At 41.7% G+C, this 12,270-nt stretch overlaps 1 protein-coding gene across 1 annotated transcript in view; it reads left to right on the forward strand.

The window, feature by feature from the left end:
* Positions 1 to 12,270, forward strand: part of LOC139156546 (calcium/calmodulin-dependent protein kinase type IV-like) — a 76,442-nt gene that overhangs the window by 15,821 nt on the left and 48,351 nt on the right. The window contains exon 3 of the mRNA XM_070732319.1: positions 9,439 to 9,501. Coding sequence (XP_070588420.1) covers positions 9,439 to 9,501 — 63 coding nt within the window. The remainder of the gene's footprint in view (positions 1 to 9,438; positions 9,502 to 12,270) is intronic.

Below are 12,270 nucleotides of genomic sequence, written 5' to 3' on the forward strand. Positions count from 1 at the left end.
GTGCAAATCTCTTACATTCATCATACACGTTGTTTTTACTAGTTTTGTACCCTGCCTGCCACCTGACAATGAGGATGAGGATGACATTAGAGTGAAAACTCAGTGGATAGAAGATTGCTGAGAAGGCGACAGTAGTTGCATATTAAAAGGTATTATTTACAGCCTTAGCCTGTTTGGGGTATGATGTCACTTCCAGGGAATATAAAGGCAAAGGATTTATTTATTTATTTTTATTTATTTATTTTGTCCAATACACAATGAGGGTTTTAGTGGGTATATATCTATATACACATAGTAAAATACATGATGAAGGTTATAGAGGAGATACTCATGGTAAAAGATATCAATGAAAGAATAGAAGAAGAGATATAGGAATAGAAGAAAGGTATAGGAGATATAGGAGAGCAATAGGACAGGGGACGGAAGGCACTCTAGTGCATTTGTACTCGCCCCTTACTGACCTCTTAGGAATCTGGATAGGTCAACCGTAGATAATCTAAGGGTAAAGTGTTGGGGGTTTGGGGATGACACTATGGAGTCCGGTAATGAGTTCCACGCTTCGACAACTCGGTTACTGAAGTAATATTTTTTACAGTCAAGTTTGGAGCGGTTAATACTAAGTTGAAATCTGTTGTGTGCTCTTGTGTTGTTGTGGTTGAAGCTGAAGTAGTCGCTGACAGGCAGGACGTTGCAGCATATGATCTTGTGGGCAATACTTAGATCTTGTTTAAGGCGTCTTAGTTCTAGGCTTTCTAGGCCCAGGATTGAAAGTCTAGTCTCGTAGGGTATTCTGTTTCGAGTGGGGGAGTGAAGGGCTCTTCTGGTGAAATATCTTTGGACATTTTCAAGAGTGTTAATGTCTGAGATGCGATATGGGTTCCAAACAGATGAGATGTATAAAATTTGGGGTAATTGGGTGTGGGGTTTCAACATCGTTCATATTAGACTGGGGGGGTGCTTGAAAAAGGCTTAGAAAACCACGGTTTCCGCCTCAATAAAAGACATTGTTTGCTGTATGATTTTTGCCCAGGATTTCAGTGAGCTGATTTATATTCTTGAATGATAAATGGACTGCGTTATCTAAGGCAGTGTTTCCCAACCTTGGCCACTTGAAGATATCTGGACTTCAACTCCCAGAATTCCCCAGCCAGCATTTGCTGGCTGGGGAATTCTGGGAGTTGAAGTCCAAATATCTTCAAGTGGCCAAGGTTGGGAAACACTGATCTAAGGAATGCTGATAAGGTCGAGTTTGGTGCCTTTCCCAGATATTGTTTATGTTTAGCTCCAAAGAGAGGAAAAACTCCCTTTCCCTTGCCGTTGAAAATCTGCTTTTTATTATGTGTGCTTTTCTCAATAAAGAGTTTGATTTTATCATAAAATAAGGGCTTTTGAGTTGGTGGGTTCGCTCCTGTTCTGTCAGGCTCTCTGGTAGAATCCTCCCAAAAATTCACAGGTACAAATTTCAGACACACATGTTTGAAAATTCAAAACAATGTTCTTTATAATGAAAATTTACATAAACTAAGCCCTCTTTTGGTATAGCAAAGAGCACTCGTCTCCAACCAAACTGGTAATTTGTACAAGTCCCTTATCAGTTCAGTGATACTTAGCTTGCAGCTGTGAGGCAATTCACAGTCCTTCTTCTTTCACAAAGTGAAACACACTTTGCTCTGGTTTAGTTTCCAAGCGGGGGAAAATCAGCATACAAAAGGTCAAAGTCAGCAAAGCAGTCACGAAACACAACGATCAGATAAACCTCCACAATGGCCAAACCCACAGGCTGCTCTTTATAGCAGCCTCACTGATGACCACAGCCCCACCCAACCACAGGTGGCCTCATTTTCTTTGATAATAATCTCTCAGTTTTTTGTTGCCTATGCATCGCTCTCCACATGTGTGGCTGTATCATGAACTCTTGTTCTGAATCCAAGGAGGAGCTAGATAATTGATCTTCTTCTGAGCTGTCTGCCACACTCTCCTCCTCCCTGTCACTCATGTCTTCTTGGTCAGAGGAGCCTTCATCATCAGATTCCACCGGGGGCGAAACAGGCCTGCAGCATGTGGATGTCTCCCCCACATCCACAGTCCTTGGGGCAGGAGCTGGGCCAGAGCTAACCACAACAGCTCCGAGGGTCGTTCACAGAACACAGGCCGCCAGGTTTCTACCTATTCTATAGAACTGGTCTGAATGGGAGGGATCCACATCTGATTCAAGGTTTCTCAGCCTTGTCAATTTTCAAATGTATGGATTTCAACTCCCAGAATTCCCCAGGCATCTGTCAAAGTTAAGAAACACTGAATTTCTGTTACCGTATTCTGGTGGATAAGCGCATCATCAGATAAACTGAACTACAAAATCATTATCAAAATCACCACCGAATTTAATTTTCATCTGACCGCAACAGAATTGTTCATCTACTCCATTCTGGAGATAATTTTTTGCTTGAAAATTGCATCATACGCAAACGCAATTTCCAGACATGGCAATTACCTATCTCTCAGAAATGCATTCAGTGAGAGATGGGAAGCTGTAAACATTTACATCGTCTTTAAAGCCTAGGATTTAAAAAGAAACCATCTAAGCCTCAGGGTCCACGGATACGTCAATTTTTAATGTACAGTACATCTCTATATACAGTACATACATATATTTTATACATATATTCATTACACGCCAGATTATTATTATTATTATTATTATTATTATTATTATTATTATTATTACTGTATTATTATTATTGTTGTTGTTGTTGTTATTGTTATTATGTCAGTACAACACAGCAAACGAGATCACTATGCTGGATTTCGTGTTTCATCGCCAGTTGGGCGCTTCCCAAGCACCTAGGACTGCGTGATGTAGCGGCGAATTATGTTTGCCCATCCCAGTAAAGCGGCCTTTTGCAATTGACAGATGGAGATTTTGTCAATTCCGATGGTTTTCAAATGTCTGCTGAGATCCTTTGGTACTGCGCCCAGCGTGCCAAGTACCACTGGGACCATTTTCACTGGCTTATGCCAGAGTCGTTGCAGCTCGATTTTTAGATCTTCGTATTTCACTAATTTCTCCAGCTGCTTCTCCTCAATTCTGCTGTCTCCTGGGATTACGATGTCTATGATCCATGCTTTCTTTTTCTCCACGATCACAATGTCTGGTGTGTTATGTTTCAGAATTCGGTCAGTCTGAAGTCGGAGGTCCCACAGTAGTTTTGCTTGCTCATTTTCGACCACTTTTTCGGGCTTATGATCGCACCAGTTCTTTGCCACTGGAAAATGGTAGTTCCGACACAGGTTCCAGTGGATCATCTGTGCCACAGCATCATGTCTATGCTTGTAGTCTGTGCGATCTTTTTGCAGCAGCTGAATATGTTATCAATTGTTTCATCTGTTTCTTTACATATTATTATTATTATTGTTATTATTGTTGTTGTTATTATTATTATTATTATTATTATTATTATTATTATTATTATTAGATTTGTATGCTGCCCTTCTCCTTCTCAGGGCAGCTCACAGGAAACCGAAAACAAATCTAATTAATTAAAAATTACTACTAAAATCCCATTCATTATACATTATATATTAAAATCAGTCAGCCAACTCATTCACAACCACACATTACATCTCGTAAACAGGGGAAGGGGGCTTGATCTAATTGCCCTATGCCTGGTGACATAAATGAGTTTTGAGGCTCTTGCAAAAGGCGAGGAGGGTGGGGGCAGTGCAAATCTCTGGAGCGAGCTGATTCCAGAGGGCCAGGGCCGCCACAGAGAAGGCTCTTCCCCCAGGCACCGCCAGACAACATTGTCTAGCTGACGGGACCCAGTTGCAACATTCTGGGTGATTACAGCATATAATGATGAAAATGCACCACACACTAAATAAAATAAATTGACCTACCCAGTGGGAATTCTGATTTTAATTATAGTTGTAAATTGAGGACTACTTTTATTCTGTACAGTGATCCCCCGATCATTGCGAGGGTTCCGTTCCAGGACCCCTCGCAATGACCGGTTTTTCGCGAAGTAGCGCTGCGGAAGTAAAAACACCATCTGCGCATGTGCAGATGGTGTTTTTACTATCGCCGCAGCAGCGAGGAGCCGAAGATTGGGGTTTCCCCGCCGCTCACCGTTCGCTTGCACCGCTTCCCAGCTGGGAAGCGGCGCTGGGGGTGTTACCGGCCGCTTGTCCGCCGCCTGCCTGCCCGCGCGCCCGCCCTTCGCCCGTCCACGCCGTTCGCTTCAGGACTCAGCTGGGAAGCGGCGCAAGCGAACGGCGTGGGCGGGCGAAGGGCGGGCGCGCGGGCAGGCAGGCGGCGGACAAGCGGCTGGTAACACCCCCAGCGCCGCTTCCCAGCTGGTAAGCGGCGCGAGCGAACGGTGTGGGCGGGCGAAGGGCGGGCGAGCGGCAGCGAGGAGTTTGCGTGGGCGGTGGGGAAACTCCTCGCTGATGCCCGCCGCTCGCCCTCCCGCCAGCAAGAGGGGGAAGACCCAGGGAAGCCGCCCAGCAGCTGATCTGCCCGGCGCCATCTACGCATGCGTGCCCATAGAAAACAGGGCGCGCATGCGCAGATGGTGTTTTTACTTCCGGGTTTAAAAATCGCCATATAGCCATTTCGCAATGATCGGGGTCGCAATACCCGGGGGATCACTGTAATTGTATATCATCAGCACCCTAATGGTAATTCATTGCAAGTCTCTATAGGTGAGTTTGGGAACACAGTGGCTGCAGCAGCATATGTGGACAGGCAAGGGGCTGGAATTCATAACCACACAATCACAACTATCATTTTGACTCACACCCATCCACTACAGGAGGTTGGATTAGAAGACCTCCAAGGTCCCTTCCAACTCTGTTGTTATTAGAAACATAGAAACAGAAGATTGACGGCAGAAAAAGACCTCATGGTCCATCTAGTCTGCCCTTTTACTATTTCCCGTATTTCATCTTAGGATGGATATATGTTTATCCCAGGCATGTTTAAATCCAGCTACTGTGGATTTAACAACCACGTCTGCTGGAATAATAATAGTTAATAATAATAATTTATTTGATTTGTATGCCGCCCCTCTCCGAGGACTTGGGGCGGCTCACAACAGTTTGTTGTGAAGTTTGTTCCAATTATCTACTATTCTTTCAGTAAAATAATATTTTTTCACATTGCTTCTGATCTTTCCCCCAACTAACCTCAGATTGTGACCCCTTGTTCTTGTGTTCACTTTCCCATTAAAAACACTTCCCTTCTGAGCCTTTAACATATTTAAATGTTTTGATCATGTCCCCCCCTTTCCCTTCTCTCCTCCAGACTATACAGGTGGAGTCTTTCCTGATACGTTTTGTGCTTAAGACCTTCCACCATTCTTGTAGCCCGTCTTTGGACCCGTTCAATTTTATCCATATCTTTTTGTAGGTGAGGTCTCCAGAATTGAACACAGGATTCCAAATGGGGTCTCACCAGCACTCTATATAGCGGGATCACAATCTCCCTCTTCCTGCTTGTTATACCTCTATCTATGCAGCCAAGCATCCTACTTGCTTTCCCTACCGTCTGACCGCACTGTTCACCCATTTTGAAACTGTTAGAAATCACTACCCCTAAACCCTTCTCTTTTGAAGTTTTTGCTAACATAGAACTGCCAATTTCTATATTATTATTACTACTACAGATGCCCCGAGGCTCTGTGTAAGTTCCTTAGGACAATCTGGTTTCAAAGGTCATTTTAAAGCAAACAAATCTTATTTACACTAAATTAATTAGCACAAGAGAAGTACACATGCTTACAGCAGAAATAACAGAATTATATATTCTGTTAATGGAATAATTTCAAACTTAATACCTTTAAAAAAAACAACTTCAAAGAGCCTGGCAGATTATATTTGGAACAGAATAATTGCCCGAATGTTGTTTATCTTGCTCAAAAATCTTCTTTCTATCCCTCTTATTGGATAGAGAAGCTTAATTCACATGTTGATAAGGCAGCAATCCATTCTGTAAATTATTTTTTGATTTATTTTTTTTCATTCCTTCCAGTGTCTGCAGGTGAGTCATCCAACCTTTCGGCTTCCAAAATCTGGAGTTCTCGGTATCTTATTAAATTACAAATAATGGAAATATAGTATTATAGAGTGACCTTGGAAAATGTACATGATAGCGGTACATGATTTAATCCCAGGACAGAAATAGAACATTAGAAACAAATTTAAAGTGACTCTGCCTTAACCTTGTAGAAGGAGGGAAGGGAGTGGAAATCCTGCCAGTCTTGCAAAATTTGGTTATGACCGAGAGTCCTCATTTAACAACCGATCACTTAATGACCGTTTGAAATTACTTGAAAAGGGTGCCATTATTTTTATTTTATTTATTGTTAGAGTTGGAAGGGACCATGCGGGTCATCAAGTCCAACCCCCTGCCTAAGCAGGAACCCTATAGCATCCCAGCCAAATGGCAGTCCAATTTCCTCTTTAAAATGTCCAGAGTATTGGAATGCACAACGTCCGCTGGTAGGTTGTTCCACTGGTTGATCGTTCTGACCGTCAGGAAGTTCTTCCTTATTTCCAGGTTGAATCTCTCCTTGGTCAGCTTCCAGCCGTTGTTCCTCATCCGGCCCTCCATTGCCCTGGAGAATAAAGTGATCCCCTCTTCTCTGTGGCAACCCCTCATATACCTGCAGACTGCTATCATGTCCGCTCTGGCCCTCCTTTTCTCTAGGCTGTCCATGCCCAGTTCCCGCAGTCTCTCTTCATAAGTCTTGGTTTCTAGACCCCTGATCATTTTGGTTGCTCTTTTCTGCACCTTCTCCAGAGTTTCAATGTCTCTTTTGAAGTGCGGTGACCAGAACTGAATACAGTACTCCAGGTGTGGTCTGACCAGGGTGTAGTAGAGTGGTATTAAGACTTCCCTGGTCTTGGAGTGTATTCCCCTGTTGATGCAGCTTAGGATTGTGTTGGCTTTTTTGGCTGCTGCTGCACATTGTTGGTTGATGTTTAGTTGATTGTCCACCAAGACTCCGAGGTCTCTTTCGCCATCGCTGCTGCTGAGAGGGGTTTCTCCCAGGTTGTATGTGTGTCCAGGTTTTTTTTTACCTAGGTGAAGGACTTTGCTCTTGTCGATGTTGAACATCATTTTGTTGGTGTGGGCCCACTGTGTTAGTCTGTCCAGGTCTTTCTGTAATTTGAGCCTGTTTTCAAGGGTGTTGGCTACCCCCGCCAGCTTGGTGTCATCTGCAAATTTGATTAGTTGCCCTTCTTTAAAGCACTTGTGGCTTTTTGCAGAATGTTGCAGACACCACCACCCCGCCTGCAGTCATGTGGTCGCAATCAGGGTGTCACGCAACCCTGAAAAAGGCGGAACCCTAGAAAGCAAGTAGAATGCTTGGCTGCATAGCGAGAGGTATAACAAGCAGGGAGATTGTGATCCCGCTGTATAGAGCACTGGTGAGACCCCATTTGGAATACTGTGTCCAGTTCTGGAGACCTCAGCTACAAAAAGATATGGATAAAATTGAACGGGTCCAAAGACGGGCTACAAAAATGGGTGGAATGTCTTAAGCATAAAACTGATCAGGAAAGACTTAATGAACTCAATCTGTATAGTATGGAGAACGGAAGGGAAAGGGGGGACATGATCGAAACATTTAAATATGTCAAAGGGTTAAATAAGGTCCAGGAGGGAAGTGTTTTTAATAGGAAAGTGAACACAAGAACAAGGGGACACAATCTGAAGTTAGTTGGGGGAAAGATCAAAAGCAACATGAGAAAATATTATTTTACTGAAAGAGTAGTAGATGCTTGGAACAAACTTCCAGCAGACGTGGTTGGTAAATCCATAGTAAATGAATTTAAACATGCCTGGGATAAACATATATCCATCCTAAGATAAAATACAGGAAATAATATAAGGACAGACTAGATGGACCATGAGTAAGGGGCGTACATAAGTGCACCCGTGTGCCTTCCGTCCCCTGTCCAATTGTTTTTCCTTTATCTAATATATCATATATATTTTCTTCCTTTCATATACGTATCTTCTCCTCTATTTTTACATATTATCTTTATATATATTACTTCATGTCTATTCTCTTCCATATGTATTATGTATTGGACAAATGAATGAATGAATAAAATAAATAAATAAATGAGGTCTTTTTCTGCCGTCAATCTTCCATGTTTCTATGTTGTTCACACTTACAACCAATTGGCAAGCACTCCGCAATCACATGATCCCTATTTGCAATATTTTCTGCTGGCTTTCCAAAAAAAGTCATTGGGGAAGCCAGCTGGGCTTGGTGGTGTCTGTCAAGAAGAGGAGCCCTAGGAAGAAGCCAATGGTAAAATCATTTCTGAGAAACCTTTAAAAAAAAATGCAGGGACTTATCCAAATAGCTTTTCCTCAACCCTGGCATCACTCAGTACAGGTAGTCCTCGAATTACAACAGTTCATTTAGTGACCGTTTGAAGTTACGGCGTCCCTGGAAAAAAAGGGACTTATCACCATTTGTCATACTTACGACCAGTGATGGGCTGCCAAAATTTTTATTGCCACACTGTGGGGCATGGCTTATTTTGTGGGTGTGGCTTGACAATCATGTGACAGGGGATGGCTTAAAGGTCATGTGACTGGGTGGGAGTGGATTATCGACCAAGATAAGTTTTCAAATAGGTGTTTGGACTCTTTTTCAGTTGATTTAAGTCACATTATTTGAATAGCCACAAAAAGGACAAATGACAGACAGCATTATTTGTTGAGGAGCACAGTCACATTTTAACGTTTTATATTGAACACGCAAGGTTCAGTATGATAACAGATTAGGCAAGTAGCTCTGTTTTCTTTAATTGCTATAAAGGTTCAGTTCTAATGCCCCAAAAAGGACAAATGATAGACAGCATTATTTGTTGAGGAGCACAGGAACATTTTAAGGTTTTGTACTGAACCCTCAAGGTTCAGTATGATAAGTAGAATGTGGCCACGAGAGCTATTGTGGGGTTACCTAGGTTCGCCCATGTCTATCCTACACTCCGTGGCTTGCATTGGCTGCCGATTACTTTCCTGTCGCAATTCAAAGTGTTGGTCATGACCTTTAAAGCCCTACATGGCATCGGACCAGAATACCTCTGGAACCGTCTTATGCCTCATGAATCCCAGTGGCCGGTAAGGTCCCACAGAGTTGGCCTTCTCCGGGTCCCGTCGACTAAACAATGTCGTCTGGCGGGCCCCAGAGGAAGAGCCTTCTCTGTGGCGGCCCCGGCCCTCTGGAATCAACTCCCCCCAGAGATCAGAACTGCCTCCACACTTTCGCAAATTACTTAAGACCCACCTATATCGCCAGGCGTGGGGGTATGGTATGCATGTGTTGCATGGTTTTTAAATGATGGGTTTTTTAGATGGTCGTAACTTGAGGACCACCTGTATAGCAACATTATTGTGATTGTTATGCTTTGCAGATTGACAAGAAAATTGTCAGGACGGAAATTGGAGTTTTGCTGAGGCTCTCTCATCCAAATATTGTAAGTAACTGATCTCTGTAATATTTATTATTATTGTTATTATTAGTATTAGTATTATTATATTTGTTGTTATTATTATATTTGTTGTTGTTTTGTTGTTTTTATTGTTGTTGTTGTTATTATTATTATTATTATTATTATTTAGATTTGTATGCCGCCCTTCTCCGGTAATCATATTTTATTTATTTTCATGACACACTGAGGTTTTTCCCCCCTCTGCCTCCTTTTTTCCTATTTCCTAAGTGTCCAAAATACAGTCATGTGACTATTGGAAAGTCCAGCTGTGAGAACTTCAAACCTGGGTCGTAAGTAATCCTGGTGTAGTTTGTCACAACTCTGAATGGCCACTAAGCTGTAGCCCCACAATTGTTTGATTCTTTTCTCACAGGCAGCTGCTTCAGCCAAAGTCTCTTTTAGATAACCTTTATGGTCAAGTTTTACTGTGGGCTCACTGGTACACATTAAAAATGAAATTTTGTTGCCTGCTTTTCAAAAGTGTATACATACATAATACATATGTACATGCTATATACATTCATACATACAGTGGTACCTCTACTTACGAACTTAATTTGTTCCGTGACCAGGTTCTTAAGTAGAAAAGTTTGTAAGTAGAAGCAATTTTTCCCATAGGAATCAATGTAAAAGCAAATAATGTGTGCGTTTGGGGAAACTACAAGCAGGGTAGAGGCCCTGTTTCCTCCCAGGAGATTCCTAGAGAGGCCCCATAGAGGCTTCTCCCTGCCTTTTCCGGCCCTGTTTCCTCCCATGAGATTCCTAGAGAGGCCCCATAGAGGCTTCTCCCTGCCTTTTCCGGCCCTGTTTCCTCCCAGGAGATTCCTAAAGAGGCCCTACGGAAGCTTCTCCCTGCCTTTTTCGGTTACAGTTTTGGAGGCTCGGGTTTGTAAGTGGAAAATGGTTCTTGAGAAGAGGTAAATCTGATCTAGAAAAGTTCGTAAGTAGAGGCGTTTCTAAGTAGATGTGCCACTGTATATGCCTACAAACCCATACATATGAATACATACCTACTCTCTCCCTCTCCCTCTCTCTCTCTCTCTCACACACACACACATACACTATCTTTATCTATCTATATCTATCTATCTATCTATCTACCTACCTACCTACCTACCTACCTACCTACCTACCTACCTATCTGCTATTTTCCCCAAAATAAGACATCCCCTGATAGACTGACAGACAAAGAGACAGACAGACAGAAGATAGATAAATAAAATCACTTCCAGCTCTAAAATATTCCTCTTCGGTCTAACAGACCCTACCCTTCCTATATTATATATTCCTATATTTCTATTATCAATTCCTTCTTAATGGTTCCGAGCATGGAATTCTTTTTAATAGATTGTAAGCCACCCAGGAATGACAGCAAGATGGACAGCAAATCATTTCAGTCAATAAATAAATGATAGCTGTTGCAGTCTGGATTTTCATTGAGATATCCACTATGACACCAAGATCATGATCAGTCTGTCTGTCTGTCTGTCTGTCTGTCTGTGTCAGGCTGAATTCTCTAACTCCACAGTCTGTCTGCCTGCTATTTGTCTGTTTGTCTTTATCTATCTATCTATCTATCTACCTACCTACCTACCAACCTATCTACCTATCTACCCATCTATCTATCTATCTATCTATCTATCTATCTATCTATCTATCTATCTATCATCTATCTATCTATCTATCTATCTATCTACCTACCTACCTATCTACCTACTTACCAACCTATCTACCATCTACCTATCGATCTATCTATCTATCTATCTATCTATCTATCTATCTATCTATCCTTCTATATATCTATTTATCTATCTATCTATCTATCTATCTATCTATCTATCTATCTATCTACCTATCTACCTACTTACCAACCTATCTACCATCTACCCATCTATCTATCTATCTATCTACCTATCTATCTATCTATCTATCTATCTATATATCTATCTATCTATCTATCTACCTATCTACCTACTTACCAACCCATCTACCCATCTACCTATCTACCTACCTACCTATCTACCTACCTACCTACCTATCTATCTATCTATCTATTTATCTATCTATCTACTAGTTAGCTATCATCGATTCTATCCATCATTGATTCTATGTGCTTGCCCATCTTCTATCCACGTATTAATGTATCATCAGACAAATCCATCATCTATCTCTTTAACAATCATTTATCTTCTGTCTTCTTCTTATCCATCTGTCCCCTATACCCTTATTTCTTTCTCTCTCCCTCTTCCTTAACAAAATGATTGATTCTATGCAGGGCCCCTGAGAATATACCAAACACTATGAATTTCTTTCTTCTACATAGTTACTGATCTGGTTTCTTGAACGAACAATAAAAATCTCAGATTTTCTTTGGTGGGGTTTTTTTTTGTATTTTTAAAATCAAGGTTGTTTTTTCTTTGTACAAATTTCTTTGTTCAAAGTTCCATTAAAAAAAAGAGAGAGAGAAGATGAGAATTTTCATCTCAATGTTTACCCTTGCGAGGTGTAATCTTCCCTTCTCCTGCCCGCGTTCAGCTGATAAGAAGTGATAATAGGATTGCAAACTTTTGAAGTTAATAAGAAAAAGATTGCAGAGCCGTCTATTTAGAAGGAAGCATTAAGCCTCTTCCTGGTGTGACTGGTATTGTAGGATCACTGAACGAAGCACCCTGAGCTGGGGAAGTAATGATTAAAGTGGTATGAAATTCACAGTGTCACTAACATCTTAAGAAACTATTATGGAACAATTTTCTG

The sequence above is a fragment of the Erythrolamprus reginae genome, chromosome 1, assembly GCF_031021105.1.
Source record: "Erythrolamprus reginae isolate rEryReg1 chromosome 1, rEryReg1.hap1, whole genome shotgun sequence".
In the NCBI taxonomy this organism is placed as follows: Eukaryota; Metazoa; Chordata; class Lepidosauria; order Squamata; family Dipsadidae; genus Erythrolamprus; species Erythrolamprus reginae.